This window comes from Euphorbia lathyris, chromosome 1 (assembly GCF_963576675.1).
Source record: "Euphorbia lathyris chromosome 1, ddEupLath1.1, whole genome shotgun sequence".
NCBI classification, from domain to species: Eukaryota; Viridiplantae; Streptophyta; class Magnoliopsida; order Malpighiales; family Euphorbiaceae; genus Euphorbia; species Euphorbia lathyris.
Window position 1 is genome coordinate 62,934,426 of NC_088910.1, and position 20,429 is coordinate 62,954,854.

The following is a 20,429-nucleotide window of genomic DNA, read 5'->3' on the forward strand; positions in this document are numbered from 1 at the left end:
AGCGGTATGATTGAGTCCGCCTAGGTCAACCACGCCGACATGCATACATTATCCAAACGACAAAGTTTATTTTTGTAATTTTCTCTTTAGATTATAAATTAGTCCAAAAATAACATTTTTAAAAATAAGATTATATTTTTTTTTTATGGAAGTAAGAATTTTTCTATTTAAATACTTTGGATAAATTTTTATGTTACTTGTGCAGGCTGCTGCCTAATTAAAAAAAAAACACCATTCAAACCATTCTAATGCTTTGGAAGACAGTTATCCAAAACAGTACAATGTATACTCATGTTGAGCAGTTGATTAATAATGTGTTCTTCTTGTCTCGTCTCTGTATTTTTAGTGATGTTCTCTGAGTCACTTCTTCATTTGGTTTCATCTCACTTAAAACTAGTTGTGTTTTTTTACTAAAACTTATGTCTAATTGTTATCCTTTTGCTCCAGTTTGAGGGACATTATTATAGTATCAACATATGTCAATCTAGCTACTTGTAATAAAACAAATTTAGAAAAGCAATCAAAGAAGCAATAGTAGGGATTAGACTTTTCAATATATAAAATGGAGTATTTTTCTCCCAAAATAAAAGCGTTTGTACACTTTAAATTACATCTACGTATAAAAACAAAACAAAAATTCCTAGTCTTAATTCAGTAATTTGCATTGTTTCTGTTCATAATACGTTTGACAGAATCCAAAATTCGCCAATAGTCAAAGAAAAGTGAAGATTCTTTACCCTCTAAACCATCACGGTGGAGTCGATTGCTACCAGCAAGATTGTTACAGGGACTTCCACCTACAATCAGATCAAATCCTCCAAATGATTGAATCAATTGCTCTAATTTGTCTTCTTTTAGATCTTGGACATCTTCCAAGTCTATCAAATTCCCTGTCTGGTTTGTTTGTTCCCACCAGCACCTCACTATGTTTCTGTTGACTTCCGACTTCTCAACTGACACTACATTCTTCAATCTAATACCCAGCCGGTGAAGAGCAACTTCTGCCCCTCCTATCCCCGAGAATAGAGACAACAGATTTATGCCTCCTGGGAACAAGTGTTTGAGTACTGATAGATGGTACGCAACTGTATCAATCTAAAACAGATTTTCAATTTAAAAACCATATGTTAGATTGGAGATCAAGATGAATATTAGGAGTAAATGACACCCATAGTCCCTCAACTTTGGTCTTTCTTTAATTATGGTCCAAACTTCAAAACTAGATATAAAAGTCCATGATCTTTGTCCTTTATTAATATAACAATCATTTAATCTTTGACCACTATTTGATGGAAATGATATTTTAAACAACTTTGATTCTTGAACTTTTTGGTTTTGATCTACGTTGAGAGAGAGAAAGCTTCGAAAATGGTTATTTTAGGAAATCAAAACTGTGATTTTAAATAACTTTAATTTTTAGACTTTTCGAGGTTGTCAACTGTCATTCCGAGATTTCATAAATGACTTTTATATTAATAAAGGAGGTCCCTGAGGCCATAACGAAAGCAAGACAAAAGTTGAGAGGCGATGTAATTTATTCAAAATATTAGGGACAAGTACAAAAAAATAAACCTTGTTTGCGCATTTGCAAAAATGTCCTCGTAAAAGTTTGCAAATATATGTTTGAGGTTTCCTCTATTTGCAAAGATAGACTTTTTCACTAAAAACGTTGTAAACAAGAGAAATTTGAGTCATTTTATTACTTTCGTCAGCTTTAGATTTTTCTTATATGTTAGCAGGAGTGTAATGAAATGGAAATATTGCTAGATTTTGTGTTATGTAGGTAAATTTGGATGGTTTTAGTAAAAAAGTCTATGTTTACTTACGGAGAAAATCTTAGACCATGTTTGCAAACTTTTAAACCATAAAAACGTCTTTAATCTTACCTGGAATGAGTTACCAAGTGATTTGTATCTATCAGTCCGACTTATGCCACCTCCCCTTGTGTGGTTCCTAGGAAAACCAAGAAGCATTTCTATCTCATCCGGCTCAAGTGGTGCAACTTTGTTCCTCCCAACCCATACCAGATTCCATTTCCTGCACTGATCAAGAACAAACTTCTTGACACTTAAAGGAGGTTCTCCTTCATAATCCCCAACAGCTTGACGAATCTTCTCCGTCAGTTTCGCACTCCCGGCAACAGTTTGCAGGCAATTTAATTTCGTCCTCGTGTCCCATGAAGGCCACCATTTCTTTGTCAATGGTAGTGCTTCACTTATAGTCTGCGGAGGCAATGGAACAAGGGAAAACCTGTTATGAATTGGAAGATTGTGAATGTAGCCCCTTTTCCTTGCTGCAGCACATAAATGTTTTGAATCAACAAATTCTGGCTTCACTTCATATAAGAAATTTGAGATGGTTTGCCAAACTCCTTTAGGTGCAAGTGCCACATTCTCATAATAAAAATACGGCGGTCCCTTCGCAGCTTCTGGAAGTGTTCTACGGGTCACGATAGCTGAATCAGTTGGTAGTCCGAATCCGATCATCGGATTTGGGAGTCCTACCATCTCATCATCTCCATGTACTAGCTTCAGCTTCTTCTGCTTAGGGTAATGATGTTCATCCAAGTGCTTGATCCTTGGCTGTCAAATTGGAGCAGAAAATTCAACAAAAAAATCACAAGCTATGTTGCACGGACACATAAATGGATAAACATTATTTCTAAAACATAACTTTCATAAAATAGCCTTCAAACAAAAACAGACACTGACTCGAAACCGACAAGAAACGCAGAGAAGTGTCCATGCAACATTGATCACAAGTTAATATACAAGCTTTCCAGTTATCAACGGTGACCAATACCAGAAGGAGTATCAATCCTTAAAACGACTTCAGATTTCATTGATATTCTCATCAATTTCGTCTATATATACAGATGATTTTGATTTTGTTGATTTTTTTTCTTTCTTCTCAATGTTTTAATAAAAAAGTACAGTTCAAATTAAGGGAAAATTACCTTCTCTTCTGGAGCATCAAATGCCTTTGCTATTTGAGCAGCACAGATGAAATCTGTCAACTCTGCAAGTGAGGCTTGTGATCCTGAACCAGAGTATATAGGTCAAGGAAAGAGTGAGACTGCATCCACCATACACACTCACATACAAAAGGCTGAATACACCAAGTGTCCCTTATACTTGGCCCAAAACACCAATTGGTCTCTGAACTTTGGACATGTCTCATTAGTCCACTGAACTTACTTAAAGTGACTTATTGGTACCTTGAACTTGCTTAAAATGACCAATTGGTACTCCAACTTGCTTAAAGTGACCTATTGGCCCCTTGAACTTGTCTTAAAGTGATAGGCGCTTCAATTTTCCAAATTCGCATCTTACTCGCCACATAGCACTAGGAGGTTAATCAAGTTCAAGGAGCTAAAAAGACATTCTTAAAGTTCATGGGGCAATCGGTTTTTAGGCAAAGTTCAAGGGCCCTCTGATGTATTCAACCAAAAATAAAAAAACTGAAACTCAAGAATTCTATGCGGATGATTTGTTCAATAGTTATGTCTTATCAAGAGAAAAAAAGGCAGAAATTTCAGTAGGCCTAATAGAATATATCAAAGTAGTCATGCAACTGATTGTATCACATAATGTTCAGTGAAATGAGCATAATGAAGTCAGAACAGATTAAATTACGCACCACATCTCTCTAGGGCCATTTTAGTCTCCTCCTCGCTGTAACCCATTTTTTCCAGTTGAACAATAACCTGATAGATAAATAAACAAACCAAAGAACCAATTCTTGACTGAACCTCAAAATGGGGTGGGTGGGTGGGGTGGGAATCACAAAAACATGGGACAACATATAAACATCAATATGCAATTCAGATGCATTTCCTACAGATTTATACCACAACATGATTCAAAAAGACATATTCCTTCCATCTAATTATTTATTGGTCCATATGACCACATAACAACCAGGTAATATAGCTAGAATGATAGCTACCTCATTTTCAGAACTATCTGTGTCTGAAAAATCATCCAGGAAGGTAGCGTCATATTCTGAAGAAGAAGAACACGGATCAGAGTCAACATCTGGCTGTGCTTCAGGAGATTCTTTAATTGCCTGCAAAAAGCAATTAAAATTCATTGTAAAAGATAATATTCCATTAAGTATAAACTACAGAAGATAACTTTGGATTAAAAGCACATATTATCTCACCGAGTATGTGAGTAGAGTCTCCAAAATTGAATCTGTACTCCCCTCCCCTAAACATTTAACACGCCATGGTTATAGATGACACTTGTTGGCTGAAAAACTAAGCATGAAAGTGTTCTGATCACAGAAAGAAAGATTTGATACCATTAGCCTGAATTGCTTCAGCAACCATTTTTCCAGGAAAGCCCATTCCAATAAAATAATCCATCAGCTTGGAGCCAGAACCACTTGCAGATGAGCTTGCCTTCATTCAAATCAAATTGCTAGGGTTAGATACAAAATGCACAATGGAATTTTTTCTCTAGTCTGATAAATACGCAAAAATAAGAGGCAAGGTCCATTTTTGCTCAAAGTTTTTGGGGAAATTCCATTGTAGTTGCGGAAGCGACAGGTGAAGCTAAAGAAAAAAGGGTTCACCAGTTTATGGTAAATAATAAAAAAAGAGGTTTCAATTGCAGGTTGCGTTGAGAGTGTTCTTGGTGAATTTTACTTCCTGAACAACAAAGTGAAAATCTATCTAAGTAGAAATGAAACACAACACAGGTGATTTACATTACCTCCATTGCGCTTGCCATAGCTTCTGCAGAAGGAGGTCTGACAATAGGAGAAGAAGACAACCCGAAATTCTCAATTTCACGTTCATCGTCACTGTCCCAGTCAATATTTTCATCCGATGAATTGCCATCCTGCCGAATTTTGTGAACACAAACAAAAGCAACAAGTGAAACTCAAACTACTACCTATAGAAAGTTGAGAAAAAGTTATAGCATAATTAATGAAAAGAGTGAAAGAGAGATACCATCACAGTTTTGTCTTTGATGAATTTTAAATAGAATTGCCCAAATTTGGTAAGAGTGTCTGTTTGGTTCTCCTTATTTTATAATCTAACAGGTTTACTAGAAGATTCTTTTACACAGATAGGTCTAAATTTATACTTATTATTTTTGATAAATAATTTATTAGTTTTTAAATTTATCACGTATATACAAACTAAAACATTCGAGGTCTCAAAAATTAGTAAAGAAACATATCAAATTATAAATTCTTTTATTTTATTTCTATTTCCACTGTTTGTCTCCTACAAGTTTTTTCATTTTTTTCTAATGGAAACATCTTCCTCTTATGTGCACCTCACTTTGAAAAGTTAAAAAAATAACATTTTCTTCATCTTATTTCTACATCATACATCACCTTTGGGACAGTGAGAAACTAAAGCTCAAACAAGAGATCATATGTGTACATCCCCTAATTAATAATAGATTAAGATAAACGTATAATATAATAAAATTTTCATTAGTTCATTTGATCGCATTTCTTTTTATTTTGAGTATTATCAAAATCATGTATATATATATATATGGGTTGAGAAAAGTATGATATGGAATTGATTTCAGTTTTTTAAACATTTGTAACTTGTTGTGGGTTTAATTTCTCCAATTTTTTTCATTATTAATGTTTTAAGTGGATAAAATCTCTCAAGTTGATTGTTTCTATCTATCTATAAGCAGTAGGATGTGACAGTCATAACATCTAAGTACCAGATGCATTTAAAACGTCTAAATAGCAGGCGTGGCGATGAATGATATGTCTAAGTAGAAGGACGTGACAGTCATAGCATCTAAGTAGAATGTTATTAAGAGTCTATTTACTAATATGAATGTTATTAGGAGTCTATTTACTAATATCCAAAGGTTATCCTTATTAATGTGCAATCACTAGCAACTTTCTCTCACTAATCTTTTCAAGAAATCCCTCAGGCAACATTGTTGAATCCCCTATTATGATATCCTTTCTAATTTTCGAACATGTATTTTATATTTTAGATTCAAGGTCTTGGGGAAATTCTTTCAAATGTTTACTTGTCATCATAACTACACAACCGTAATTCACATACACTACGGATTAGATTACCAGGATTATTGATGCCTGAGGCAAAACTAGGTTGTGACGGGCACTGATTTAAGTCTTTATTGGCTAGATAAGAAGTAGCATGTGCAGCAGCAATAGCTTCCTTAGCAGATTCTGCAGCTGCTTCAGCATCACATGAAGTGTTTTCGAACTGTATCACTTTCATTCGGTGATCTGGAGAGGAGAACAAAATGTGTGTCAAAACAAAGAATAAGCAAGATAACTTCTGACTTCATACTCTCACAGAGAACATAAATTAAGTAACTTACTTAATAGTTTGTTTATTCATCTCAACTACACCATTTGGAATTTGCGTTTAATTAAGCATTTAATCAACCTTAAGATGGTATAAAAGCAAGTTTCAAAAGCAGGACAAATTAATGACCATGTCTAATTTACAACATAGGACATAAGCAAAACAATGTGACTGAATAACTTACAACCAGATCTTTGGATAAGGGTATATCAATTGCAACATGACCCTTTTGTTTCAAAAAATTCCATGAACTAGTAATTTGACTAGAGTTTCTCCTTCTAGAAGGATCAATTTAACTACATAATCACACATTAACTATAATTCTTACTTGTGCATACACGAATAAAAATATAAAACTTGAGTTAAAAGAAGAAGCAGAATTACCTAACTGTTTGTCAACATCAGCACCAGGAGCTATACCAGAACTTGTTCGGGTGTTAGGGCCCTTTGGAAATAATAGAACATCAATGTATAAATACTACAAGTCATAGAAGATAAATCCATGAAAATGACAAAATGAGTGTTCATGCTACCATATCTCATTGTTCCAATCAAAATTTTATATTCTCTGTAATATAAATATGAAAATGAGGTTGAAAGTGATCATTTACATATATAATTTGAGCTACGTAACATGTTAATTGGAAATTGCATAAAATTAGTCAGTAAAGAAAGCATTGGAAATAAAAGCTAATGACTAAATGGATTAGGACGATTTTAAGTTTTTTTATTTAATAAGAGTTGTGGAAGTTTAATAGCCTTCATTTGAAAGTTTGTAAAGTGGGTGGAAGAGATTTTATGGATTGGTGGCTGATAGTTTTTGACCGAATGGATCAGGAGGAATTTAAGCTTTTTTGTATTATTGTTTGGATTTTGTGGTATAAAATAAATCACGAGAATATCCATTGTCACTCGATTGGATCCCGTGCAAAGAAAAATCAAATTTGGTAGCTTTCAATTCCAATAAAATGAATAGAAAAATAGTTTTTGCAGCTCTAATTCCGTCCAGCATGCTTTTCGCATTTAGAAAGCATCCTTATCCGCTTGTGAAGTTCAATTGTGATGCCACTTTCCTGCTAAATGGCCTGAAATGCACAGTTGGAGTGGTAGCTCGAGACTATTTGGGTCATATTATAATTAGCGCTGCTCTTCGGATGATTAACTGTGTCAATCCGGAATATGCAGAGTTGTTAGTAGTCTATAATGGATTGAGGCTTGTTATAGATTGTTTCTTGAAGGGTGTGGTAATCGCCTGCAATTCACTCTTAGTGATTAAGCCCTCAATTCTCGATTTGATTCTAGTTTTTTAATGACTGATTGATGAAATAAAGTCTCTTGTAACTCTTTTTAGATCTTTAATCTTTGTTCATGAAGGTATAGAAGCCAGTCCCGTTACTCATTCTATGGCTAAATAGGGATCTGTCTACTGGCTTCCAAAAGTTAGAGAGAACTAATGTGGTGATAAAATATAACATTCAAGACTCAAGAACAATAAAAATTAAATAAATCAGTCTAAATCCAATTCGAAATTAACCTGTAAGGAATATGATGATGTGTTGAAGTGTCTCTATACTTCTCAGCATGACCAAAGTCAATAATATAGACATGTACACAATACACTAGCAGATGCCTAGTAATTTACCAAAAATCATGAAGCAAAAAAATGGTAAGTAATATGAATCATCAACCAACTCAAACCACGATTTGTCATGTTTGATATCTTAGTACGATTAGGGATAAACTGCATCATCAGAATTTGTTCTTTTCTGAGTCCGTTCTTATACTATCAAAATTCTGCCTCTAAGATGAAGCTACGAAATGCCTTACGAATCTGATGCAGTTTAACAAGAAATATATCAAGAATAGTTGCACATACATTGTAAACTCTCTCCAATTTAACACATTAAGATCCAACCGTCTCCATGATCTCTAGAAATGAAGATTATATTTTATGGTTGGAGATGCTCTTTGTTTGGATGAGGTTGATTTAAAATAAGATAGGATAAGTGTATGAGAGTAACCTTGTTTGTTTTGAGATGTAATCAAGAAAAAGAGTAAGTAAGGATAAATTTTGTGTTAAACACCATCTTATTTCTCATTATCCATTAATTTTTCCGAGTTAGAACTTTATTAGGATGCTTCAACTCAAACACTTTTAGCAGAGATTCTTCTAAATTGGATTCTTACCAGGAATTTACTTAATTCTGTCCAAAGATTTGTATTCTTAGAACATATCTTTAATGGCTAAAAAAGACTATATGAAATGATATAATTATTTTATTTTAATTAATAATAACTGAGATATTAAGTAATAGCTAATAAATTAGTATATAGTAATTTAATTTGTTAAAATGATAGTTAAACTTTACCTTGGAACTAAATGTAATTACATTTTTAAATCCTAGTGCTTACTTAGCTTCGATTCCAATATAACAAATTATTTACTTCATTTTAGTTTAGCATACTTTAATTAAAGGGAAAATTACAAAACTAGGTCAAATGGAAGATCCATTTACATATTAAACCCATTTACTCAACCTACTATATATCTAGACTGATTTTGTGTGATTTCCCATAATACCCCTAACCTTCCCACTTCCTCCCTTACGCGAACGTTCTCTCCCCTCTTCTCCTTGGTTGCGCGAAACGGCGGCAGCTCCTCCATTAATGATTCCAAGACTTTTGATCTTCCTATCTTCCTTTAAATTCCACGAAATCTGGTTCATTTCTCCAAATCACAATGAATTTCTCTTCTTCCTCTCTTCCTCTCTTGATTCTGCAACTTCCTAATCCTAGAAAACGAAATCATGGTTCTTCATCTTCCATTTCCTGCTCGTTCGAAAAAATGGTGAATCTACGTTATTTTCATCGTTTTTCCCAGTTTATCATATTGGGTTCATCAAAAAATGTAAGTATATGCTGTTTTTTCTGCGTTTTCCCCCATAAATCCACTTAGCATATGCGGTTATCGCGAGGTCTTCGGGGAGAAATTTATCGATTTCACTTCGCGAAACGCTGATTACGCGAAGTTTGCGAGGTAATTCGATAAATTTCTCTCGCAGACTCCGCGAATTCAGCGTTTTGCTAAGCCAGAGCGTCACATTTCTCCTCGCAGACTCCGCGAAATCATTGTTTCGCGAAGTCAGAGCGTCACATTCCTTGCACATTTATGTTCGCATACTTAGCGAATCGTCGTTTCGCGAAGCCAAATCTTCATTTTTTCTGACTAACACGATTAAATTTTTCTGAAGGTGGTTGAATACGTAATATTCATTCCTGGAAGCCGGTGTGTTAGGGTGCCATGAGAGACATCCATTCGAAAACGCCTGGACTTCCAACCGTCAGTTGTGAATAAGAGTCTACACCGTGGGACACGTCCATCCCTCTGTGGTTAATAATAACCTATGTATAATGAAGTGATTTGTTAGGAGTTTATTGTGGCAATCTTAGTGAATAGTAGCCTATGTATTATGAGATGATTTGTTAAGAGTTTATTGTAGCAATCTTATTGTAAATTTTGATAATGTTATGATTTTAATGTTAGAATCCTTTGTTGTTTGCAATTTTTTGTTATATACCACTTCGCGAATTATCTACAAAACATATACAGGCTTCGCATATACGAATTAAATTCATCAAATAAATCAAACTCTAGCTTCGCAGGCTTTGCATATGCGAACTAAATTCATCAATTATTATGAACATTAGCTTCGCAGGCTTCGCATAATATGGAATTTGCGAAGTCAGACGGGAGGGGACGAGACGCGCGTAAATATTGAGGGTATTATGGGAAAGTCACACAAAATCAGTCTAGATATTTAGTAGGTTGAGTAAATGGGTTTAATATATAAATGGGTCTTCCATTTGACCTAGTTTTGTAATTTTCCCTTAATTAAATTCAATACAAAACAAGTTAGCCTTGTAAGGTATTGGAGCAGTCTAGCACGTGTCCTACTATTGAAAGTGTTGAGATGTATTTGACTATTTGGTCTTTTGGAGTCCACATGTGGATTTCATAGACATTCTTTTTCTCTTCCTTTTCTTTTACTTGTATCAGTAGGCTTTGCAACAACTCTGCCCATTCTTTTGCAACGATGAGGATCATCACATCTACCTTCAACAATAAACTCCCTACCCATTTTTCATAGAACAAAACCCTGAACCCTTCTCTCTCTCACCATTTCAATTTCGCCTTTCTTAAATTCTTCACAAAACAATAATGGCCGTTTACAATCTCGCTTTGATTCTTGAAAATACCGTAAGCGAAGCCGAGTTTCTACTGGTAAAACAAACTCCGCCTCCCAAATTCGGCGATGAGGACTATGATTCTTTGGTTGATTCTCAACTCTGGGACTTGCCGTCCACCAAACTTGACATCCTAGAAGGAGAATCTGAGCCTAAAATTGCAATTCAAGGCGTGGAATCACTCTCGGGGAAGATCAATTTAAGGAAATACGATTTGGACTCCGCTATTGAAAGGGTATTTTTCGACTTCAATTTTCTCCCAGTGGCTGCAGTGTTGTTGGTGACTGCTCATTTGCTTTTTTTTTTTTTTCTTTAATGTTGAATTGGAGATATGAAGGTCCTGGAGCAAGTGGGGATTAAGGCAGCTGATGGAGAAGACTGGAGATTTTTCAAGTTTGTGGAGGAACCTGATTTTGGACCGGCATTCTCCATTCATACAATTTACGTCACCGCAAAGTTGACCACTGGGGTTCAAAAATTTTCAGGTGTGCCTATAGCTAAAAATTATTACTTTGCTTTATGGATTTAAGTTCGTATATCTTCCTCGAAGGTTTACACAAACGTATATATTATTGATCGCTTAGCCTTGGAACCAAGTTACTATTCCTGGTGGCTTTGATAGGATGATGTATGATCCCGATAACCGCTGTTGGACCAACGGGCATCATAATCTCTGGCTGTCTGAGAGTTCAAGTATGTGATCACAAAGACGAAACACATTCTTTCCTTTTTTATATATATACTCGTGATGACTGTCTGAGAGTTCTGGCTGCCAAACTGCAAAAAAAGCCTGCTCTTTAATCACGTTATAATCTCTGGTTTCTTGTAGAGAAAATAGAATATTGAGAGGTTACAAGTTTCCTTCGTTATAGCAGATTCTCTTCTTTTTGTATTTCAATACCCTCAAAAGTATTTGAAATTCATTTATTTAGTTGGCATAATGCTCTTCAGTGAAGAACGTGACAGTAATTTGGAATCTAACATATGTATCCTTTTAGAATTGTGCAAGTGGATGTCTATTGAAAGTTGTCTAAACCGCCTTCTGGATGTGAAACCAAGTGATGATCGTGTTGGACCTCTTGTGGTGGTTGGTGTTGTGAATGATTCGTTGCAAATTTCAAAGCAAAAAGTTGATACCACCTTGCACCATCAGGTTTGCTTGCTATCTCTACTGCAAGCGTATACTCTGGTTCTGTATAATTGAAAATGTTACTATAATAGAGAGGGAGCTTTCAAGTATCTTGACCTTTTATTTTTGTTATGAGAAGTTAGTGATGTGCTAAAAAAATTTAGTCTGTTAGAATGTTTCTTCTATATATTTGGATGAATGTGGTCCTTGGCAATTGGCACCTTAAATTCTGAAAATATTGTGAAGGAACATAATTGGAAGCAGATGCGTTTTCTATGCATTAGTGATTTGGCTTTCAAATGTTTTACTTCTAAGCCAAAATTTTAAAGATGTGAATCTTTGTCGATCCCTTTTAACTGAATTTATGTTTCCTCAAATTTCCATGCAGCTTTTGAAATGTTTATTTACTTCTGCTGAAATGATATTACTCTTATTTTCAGGAGTATCCTCCTGGTGTTACACTTGTGCCTATGAGGAGTAGGACAGCAAAGCCTTTCCATACAACAAACTTGGTCATATTTGCGCCTCAGAATGTCTTAAATACACAGGAGGATTCTAATTTTGTAGCTTGTGGAGATGCGTTGATCGTGGACCCTGGATGCCTTGCTGATTTTCATGAGGAGGTGTGTTATGTTTACCTTGACCATTCGTTCAATGCCTTTAATAGACGGTTCATTTCTGAGACATATTTTTCTCTAACATGGCCAAATATGATTTTTGAGGAATTGCACATTTTTCTTTTGATACTGGACCATGAGTTTTCTTGGTCTATATTACTTCAGGTATGTATAGGATGAGAAGCTCAAAATGGAACTGTAACTGTTAAATATCAAAATTGTGTTAGATCCTTTTCTGGTTTTGGGAAATTATGTATTCTAGTTCTAGATCAAATTTTAGGAAAGTGACCTAAATTTTGTAAGATTTCTATCTGAATTTTGACAATCAGAAATATTCACAAGTCTATGATGTAAGATTGCAAACAAGTTTTCTTAGTTCAGCATATCAAAGAAAAGTCCCTGAAATGTATGGCAATGCGGTTAGAGTTCTAGAATTGAAGGCTTAGAAAACTAAGTTTTTTTTATGTTGGCAAAAACAAAGAGCAAGAAAAAAGTTCAACTTTATGCTAAAAGGTCTTCTAAGTAGCACATCAAGTCTCTTGTTGATTGGCAACTCTTCTTGAACTTAATCTATCCTTAGTGACACAGAAAGGAACAAAAATTTAGGTTTGTGCCATTGATCTGAGCTCAACTTAATTACCACTACCTATGAGGACACAATTAATATGTTCTTCAAATATATTTTCATCTTGTTTATTTCATAGTGCTTTATATATGATGTCACTCAAATTGCCTATAGTAGCTTCAATAATATATTCTCTTGACTGTATTATTAAATTTGTCACCTTGATCGATATGGTTTTTTCTTCTTTTTTCCTTTCTCATCAGCTTTTCAAAATTGTTGCTGCTCTGCCGAGAAAGTTAGTTGTCTTTGTTACCCATCACCACCATGACCATATTGACGGTATGATTATAGTACCTGCTGTGTATGTTGCTTACACACTGATGATATCCCCGTACCTTTTCAAGCTAAGCTACGAAACTAACATCGGGACTCAGAATTTTATAGATTTCTGCTCATTTTTTTTTTCCCATTGCGGACTTAAGACTTCAGTCACCTAAGAATTTTGCAAAAAGACTTACATAATAAGCCTCAAGGCTTAGAACAACCTCTACAAGGTTGCTTTTACTCAAGAGGATAGTTGGCAATATCTGGGCTTCTTAATCTGCTTCTACTTGTTTGTAGTCCTGGGTATCTGTTATCCTGTATATACTGCATATGATTTATCTTCCTAATGACTGGAAAAAAGACGTGCATACAGAAGTAATTGGTATATACAACTATCAAATGCAGCAAAATTTACTCTATTAATGTCTATGATTTTAAATATTTGGTTCTGTATGTCTCACTTGAGGTAACTTGTTCTTAAACTATTTGAATTAAGTTGCGTATCTGCATCAACATCCAAGTCTTATAAGCCAGACATAACTAAAGAGCTTATATTCTGGTCCTAATTTGCTGTTGATGATTTGCTTCAGGTCTTTCTATCATCCAAAAGTGCAATCCTGGTGCTACTCTATTAGCACATGAGAATACCATGCGCCGGATTGGGAAAGGTTATGATCAATAAGTGCAACTTTCCTTATGATTTTTGAGAATAGTGACTAGCAACGATACAGTTTTGGGACAGTGTTACAGTGTTTTGTTTCTATACTAGTCTTTTTCATTATGATTGGAACAGTGGTAAATTGATAATGATAGATAGTAAGATCATATTCATGAACTTAGTTCCACTTTTTAAACATCATATTCCAATCTCATTCAATTTTTGGACTTTAATGGACTCAAATGATTCCAGATGATTGGTCTCTTGGCTATACCTCAGTTTCTGGTGGAGAAGACATTTGCATTGGTGGTCAAAAGTTAAAAGTCATTTTTGCTCCGGTAATTCTTGTTTTAAGGTTATTTGCTTTTGAAGTTATGTCTCTGATGAAGGATTGTGATTACTAGAGAAATCCCAAAATTTATTGGTCGGAATTTATAGCAAGCATATAAGCCTTATGGTTTATCTGGTTAAAGTTATATTGTTTCTTCAGTTGAAGTTTACCTAATGATAAACAGAATCCATTTTGCTTGTTTAAATTGTGTTTATCATGAAGAATCATAAAGCTTTACTGTCTTCTGTTAAAGAAAAGCTGCCACATTTTAGTTGTTGAATCCAAATACCATGTATTTCTTCATTCAGGGACATACAGATGGCCATGTGGGACTGCTTCATATCAGTACTCACAGCCTGATCGTAGGAGATCATTGCTTGGGGTAAGATTCTTTAGAAGATTATTATTATAAGGGCACTCAAAACCATGTGTTCACTAAATTCATAGATGATGTAATGTAAGGATACTTATTGTTTTCATAATAGAAAAGTTATGTATAGCCGAAAAGACCATCATTGAACCCCTTCCTCTGACAGTGGTTTTGGTGTGGTAGTAGGCTTTTTCCCTCATCGCGTAGAGGTCACATGTTCAAACCACATATATTGCCTTTTGTAATGTAAGGGGTTGCTGGATGCTTCTGCCCTTAGGGCCTAAATCCATCAAATTCCAGTCTCTTGCATGTAACGACCTTCTATGTTTGTATCATTAATTTTGTTTAGAAAATGAAGCTAGTGTTGAACTTTATAATTGTGGTGTCTGTTGCAAGCTTTATTTAAAAAGTGTTTGACTATGTTTGGATGGAAAGAACAAAACCAACTTTAATTGCATGGTAGATAAACAGTTGCATACAATAGTGGTTTGCAATTTCCAAATTTGCTGATATTCATTCTAAAATTGCCACACTCAAGGCTCGAAAGGATCCGGGTTCTCAAATGGAGGAAGCTTTGGCCTTTTCTGCCATCAAGTTTCAAAATTTCTTCTCCATGATTTGGAATATGAGAGTCGTAGAACATCACAGTATCCTCAATTTTATATATTATGTATATAATGCTACACTAACATGATATGTGCAACATCAATGTTTCTCTTATCATTTGAACTGCAAAAATTTATGCAACAACAGATGGAACATGTCATGTTGGGGGTGAATTATCTTCCACCTGTTTTCAGAAAAATCGCAATTATTGCTATTTGATTTCTGTGCTCACAAGATTCCTTGGTAATCGAGAGTGAAATTGCTAACGTATATATGGGTTTGCTGCAGTCAAGGAAGTGCTTTCTTGGATATTACTTCAGGGGGGAATATGACTGTAAGTAGATGGAGAAGCCCTAAAGATAACATGTTATTGCTTGTATTCTTTCAAATATAAAATATTAAAAAGGATTGTATTTCTGTGATTGGCTTTTCGTATTATTTTGGTATTAACATAATTTATCTCTATAGGAATGGCATGGGACTAAATTATGTGATGTATAAACTAATTTTTTTATCATTTATTGAAGAAAGATGCGGATACATTATTTAGATGTAAAAGTAAGATGAGGTTTGTTTTTCATAGGGAATAGTTTCATCCTAGGTCTCTGGAACTCATGGGAGGAAGGCAATTCTAGTCCTCTGTGTTGGGGGAACTTGCCATTAGCAAATTAACATTTGAAATTCGATGAACTTTGGTATTTAGGTGGCTCATATTTAGGATCTTCTCAATTATTTTTGTTGATCACATGATCATACTTGCATCATGTGATCACTAATTTCCCTTCATTTCTACTGTTTATTTGTCTGTGTGTCATATGTGTGCTGGCTTCTTCCCTTGAGTACTTTTCTGGCATTTGACAATACTTGTTTCAGAATTTTGAAAAGCTGCTATGGAAGAACAGTTTACTGAGATTACTGGCAATAAGTATTGTTGGCTTGAGGATTGCATTTGTGATTTAGTGACCCAACACTATAAATTTGTCCGACATCTTTCCTGCCAGCGTAGAAATTGATGGATATAGGATGTGTTACTTTCATATTTTATTTTCATATCTTCTTTATTCTCCTGTAACTGTAATTGCAAAATCTGTGTTGCTTAACTGCGTTAGCCTGAACCTGCTCAGCAATTGAACAAGAAAGCTTGATGGAAATAGAGCAAAAAAGAACAAGTTGAAAGAATTCAATATTATTTTACTTTCTGTATACATGTAGTTTCAATTTATCCACTATTTTATTAGAGTTTGTGAAGTTGCAGTTGTTGTTGCAGGATTATTTTCAGTCAACTTACAAATTTATTGAACTTGGCCCTCATGCTTTGATCCCGATGCATGGGAGAGTCAATCTTTGGCCAAAGCATCTGCTCTGTGCATACCTCAAGTATGAAATATTTCTCAGCTTCCTTTGCCATAAAATTATGTGAATGGATTCTGCTTGTCTTGTATTAACCTGCCAAAGCTTTTATGATTTATTTCACTGGATGATTTTTTGTCCCCATTCTTCTAGTGAGATCTCAGGTTCTATTTGGACAAGTAATGCATTTATCAATTTTGGACTAGTGGTGCAACATTTAGTTTTCGGTTCACAACTAGTATAAATTTCACCATTAATTATTGAATCAACCTGACCTCTAGCTCACAGAAACATGTTGCAAGCATTTATTTGTTAACATGATCATCGATTTTAATTTTACTAAACTGCAGCTTTCTTTTTTCCAGGAACCGAAGAAGTAGAGAAACAACCATTTTGAAAGCTATAGAAAATGGAGCAAAAACTTTATTTGACATAGTTGCCAGTGTTTATTGTGATGTTGATTGCAGTTTTTGGATTCCTGCTTCATCAAACGTTCAACTTCATGTTGATCATCTGGCCCAGCAAAATAAATTACCAAAGGTAACAATTTCCACTTTTCATATTATCGGTAATTTTTCCCTGGTTTTATATGGACTTAATAATATGCTTTTCTGTTAGAAAACACAAACCAAACACAACAATAATTCATACTGAACACAAGAAACACACTGATATAGATGAATGAAGCTTGATTGTAACTTCTCTACTGTGTTGCTATATGAAAACAATACCCAGAAAGAAGAAGCAACGGTGAGGAATGAATTAGAAAATAAGTTTTATGTCCGAGTCGCAGCCAAGGATTTCTTCCCTTCTCTACTCAAAGAGTAGAACCCCAAATCTCTAAAAAAGAGACCCAAACAGAATGATATTCTGGACCTATATATATATATATATACTATCTCATGATCTCCTCCTGTAACTAACTCCAGCTAAGAGTCCAAAGTGACGTGTATCCATTTATTTACTTTCTACCCTTGATCCCCGTTGTAGCACTCTATAATTTTCTCTTCTCAATTGTGGGCATTCATAGAGTAGTTTTTATGCTCACATTTCACCATCCTTTTTTTTTAAATTATTAACAACAGGTTTTGAGGGCGAGCCTTGGCGCAACGGTAAACGTTGTTGTCGTGGGACCGAAAGGTCACAGGTTCGAGTCTTAGGAGCAGTCTCTTGCCCAATACATCCTTGTGGTGGAACCCCTCCCCGGACCCTTGCTTAGCGGGGACGTGTAGTGCACCGGGCCGCCTTTTTTATTAACAACAGGTTTTATTGATATGCATACAGGTTGTTGAATATTTGATATGGGTAACTTTAGCAGTTCATATAGTAATAGCTCAAGCAGAATGTCCAAAATGCAACATATACAGAGAAAATTGAGATAGGGATATCATTTGATTTTCTCATTTATCGCTTTTAAAAGTAACAGATGTGTGAGGCAACTAGATATGTAACATTCTTGAAATGTTATACCTGGGGCAGAAATTCTTAGCACTATCCATTCAATTTCTTCAAAATAAGGAGTTTTGTACCTGTATAACAACAACAACCACAACAACAACAACAACAACAAAGCCTTAGTCCCGAAATGATTCGGGTTCGGCTAACACGAACCATCATATAAAACCGTGAAATCAAGTCGTGTCAGCGATACAAATTCTCTCCCTCCACTCTGTCTATTCAACTATCATATTTTCCTCAATCCCCAGTAAACTCATATGACTCTCGATCACCCTCCTCCAAGTTTGCTTAGGTTTTCCCCTACCCCTCACCACTACATCCCTTTGCCACTCTTCAGTCCTCCTAACCGGCGCATCAAGCGGTCTTCGTCCTACATGGACAAACCACCTTAGTCGGTTTTTCCTCATTTTATTCTCAATAGATATAACCCCTACTTTTGTCCTAATTATTTCATTACTCACCCGATCCTTTCCCGTATGACCACACATCCATCTCAACATACGCATCTCCGTCACCGACATCTTATGAATGTGACAGTGTTTCATTGTACCATATAACAATACTGGTCTGATTGTTGTACCTGTGTGTATGAGAAAATGTTAGTCAATGGAATTTGATGATTTCAATTGTAGTATCCTTGTACTATGAATAAGTATGCTTAAATCTATTGTATTGAATGAGATTGCGTTTACTTTGAAATATGATGGGTCTTTTTGGTAGCAGTCATAGAGATTGGTTTGCTTTTGAACATGCTGCTTCGGCTTTACTCTTTTCCTTTGTACTTGAACTTTGTTCAAAGATGTTTTGCTGGTATAGATTTACACATCTAGCTTGCTCTTTTAGCCTTTAAACATATCCACATAGCGACAGGTCATAATAGATGAACAGTTACAGTGACCAGCAAAATCTCTTGCATATATTCATGCGAAATTTCCTTGTTCAAGCAATTTAGTGTAGAAGCTTTTGAACAGTAAATGCTGCATATAGGAACAGTAACAAGGCTGTTGAATTTCCATTTCAAACTTAAATAGAACATGCTATTATTTATTCTCTTTCTTGTGGAATCCAACAATTCATGTGAGAGCGTGCAGGTCTTTTCATTAGATACTTACAAGTGCAGTGTGGTTTCATTTATTCATGACTTGGGAAGTTTTAAGTGAGGAAAGCTGCTCTCTTAGGTTAACATTTTTCTAACTTTGGGTCTTTTTAAATCTTATGTTTTCACATCTATACTAATTGTACACTCTATCCATAACAAAATATTGATTGGAAAATAGTAAAGCAAGAAACAAGTGCGAGTGACATGGACAAATTGTTTTTCAGGAGTTTTCAATTGAGAAGTTCCAGAGAAGTAGTGGAGTTCATTTCCTAGGCAGATGGATGTGGGCATACCTTACTGCTGGGTTTCAATCCAGGTACAAAAAGTTAAGTATACCTAAACTTCTTATCGCTGGAGCAGTTGCTAGTGTTGCTGTATTTTACTCAATTAGTTGGAAATAAGAGGGATTGAAAATGTTTAACTGGGCCTCCCTTCCTTGTATTGTTGAAAAAAATGTAATTACTGCATTCATATGCGTATTTACTTAGTCACTGTTCCTGTATATATATATATATATATTACAAATACCAATTTACCGAAATTAACAAAACTACGGTACATTAAATATAATTAGAATGGTTGGAATTTACTACTGATTAGAAATTTTTAATAAACAAAACAATCATTTATATAGGTGATTTAAAAAACATTTTCATTCCTAAAATGTTAAACACGTAAATACTGTTTTTTAACATTCCTAAAATACCAAATGTTGTATAAATGTTATATGATGAAATGAATATCAGTTTTCTTCAATATCATAATTCTATTGTCATTCCAATTTTCAATAAAAAAATCATGGAAAGGCAACAATTGAAGGTCAATCTTCTATTTAAAATTCGACCACTGTATTGTGATCACATTTTCAATATGTTTTTGTTAGCAATTGTTTTTTTGGAATATCCTAATTTCAACCTTGTTTACAAGAGAAGTTCATAAAAAGGTAGGTTAACTAGCTCGTAAACGGCTATCTAGAAAAGCTATGAAAATAAAAATCAACACTAAAGATTGTTTAATTTTTTTATTTATTTTTATAATATTTTGATTATAATTGGGCAAGAAAAAGAAGAAATTACAATGTGAATCTCATGTAGAAATGAAAATTGTAAATAAAGGAAAATAATAATAAAATATGTGCCAAGCAAGTAAATTATAAGAGGGTGTTTGATTGCTCATTTTCATACTTCTTTTTGCCTTTTCATTTCAAAAGGAGAGTTTTAGTTGTTTGGCTAGTGACCTCTTGTTTGCCTTTTACATCTGAAAAACAGTATTATGTGTTTGGTTAGTGATTTCTTATTTACCTTTGACACCTGAAAAACAACCTTTTACAAAAGCAGAGAATATCTGCTTTT

At 34.6% G+C, this 20,429-nt stretch overlaps 2 protein-coding genes across 7 annotated transcripts; one reads left to right on the forward strand and one right to left on the reverse strand.

The window, feature by feature from the left end:
• Positions 1-525: 525 nt before the first annotated feature.
• Positions 526-7,026, reverse strand: LOC136235314 (DNA (cytosine-5)-methyltransferase DRM2-like). 2 transcript variants are annotated; one of them, XM_066024924.1, is made up of 10 exons: positions 6,710-7,026; positions 6,073-6,243; positions 4,719-4,847; positions 4,306-4,405; positions 4,165-4,211; positions 3,949-4,068; positions 3,640-3,706; positions 2,957-3,039; positions 1,887-2,582; positions 526-1,095 (listed from the first exon to the last, which is right to left on the reverse strand). In XM_066024924.1, the coding sequence occupies exons 3-10, from the start codon at positions 4,734-4,736 to the stop codon at positions 652-654; spliced, it is 1,575 nt and encodes a 524-aa protein (XP_065880996.1). In that variant the 5' UTR covers positions 4,737-4,847; positions 6,073-6,243; positions 6,710-7,026; the 3' UTR covers positions 526-651. The 2 variants fall into 2 exon arrangements, with proteins under 2 accessions (XP_065880996.1, XP_065880990.1); XM_066024918.1 differs by lacking the exons at positions 6,073-6,243; positions 6,710-7,026 and adding an exon at positions 4,961-5,068.
• A 3,309-nt stretch (positions 7,027-10,335) lies between these two features.
• Positions 10,336-19,568, forward strand: LOC136235330 (atrochrysone carboxyl ACP thioesterase). Of its 5 annotated transcripts, XM_066024956.1 has the most exons (13): positions 10,337-10,805; positions 10,908-11,055; positions 11,569-11,723; positions 12,140-12,322; positions 13,145-13,220; positions 13,796-13,873; positions 14,116-14,201; positions 14,503-14,576; positions 15,459-15,504; positions 16,438-16,547; positions 16,886-17,060; positions 19,070-19,156; positions 19,302-19,439. In XM_066024956.1, exons 1-12 carry the CDS (start codon positions 10,545-10,547, stop codon positions 19,136-19,138), a joined length of 1,461 nt encoding a protein of 486 aa, XP_065881028.1. In that variant the 5' UTR covers positions 10,337-10,544; the 3' UTR covers positions 19,139-19,156; positions 19,302-19,439. The 5 variants fall into 5 exon arrangements, with proteins under 5 accessions (XP_065881019.1, XP_065881028.1, XP_065881008.1 ...); XM_066024947.1 differs by lacking the exons at positions 19,070-19,156; positions 19,302-19,439 and adding an exon at positions 17,606-19,063 and having other exon boundaries at positions 10,336-10,805; XM_066024936.1 differs by lacking the exon at positions 19,070-19,156 and having other exon boundaries at positions 19,302-19,568.
• The last annotated feature ends 861 nt before the right edge of the window (positions 19,569-20,429 follow it).

What these genes read in the sequence shown, in the direction of transcription:
- LOC136235314 (XM_066024918.1), bottom strand. An exon ending in AATGGCCCTAGAGAGATGTG is followed by an intron (nt 3,040 to 3,639) that starts GTGCGTAATTTA and finishes ACTCTGGTTCAG; the next exon opens with GATCACAAGCCTCACTTGCA. An exon ending in TTGATGCTCCAGAAGAGAAG is followed by an intron (nt 2,583 to 2,956) that starts GTAATTTTCCCT and finishes CCAATTTGACAG; the next exon opens with CCAAGGATCAAGCACTTGGA.
- LOC136235330 (XM_066024936.1), top strand. Translation starts at nt 10,545, where the DNA reads ATGGCCGTTTACAATCTCGCTTTGATTCTTGAAAATACCGTAAGCGAA. An exon ending in CCACCATGACCATATTGACG is followed by an intron (nt 13,221 to 13,795) that starts GTATGATTATAG and finishes GATTTGCTTCAG; the next exon opens with GTCTTTCTATCATCCAAAAG. An exon ending in TAAAAGTCATTTTTGCTCCG is followed by an intron (nt 14,202 to 14,502) that starts GTAATTCTTGTT and finishes TTCTTCATTCAG; the next exon opens with GGACATACAGATGGCCATGT.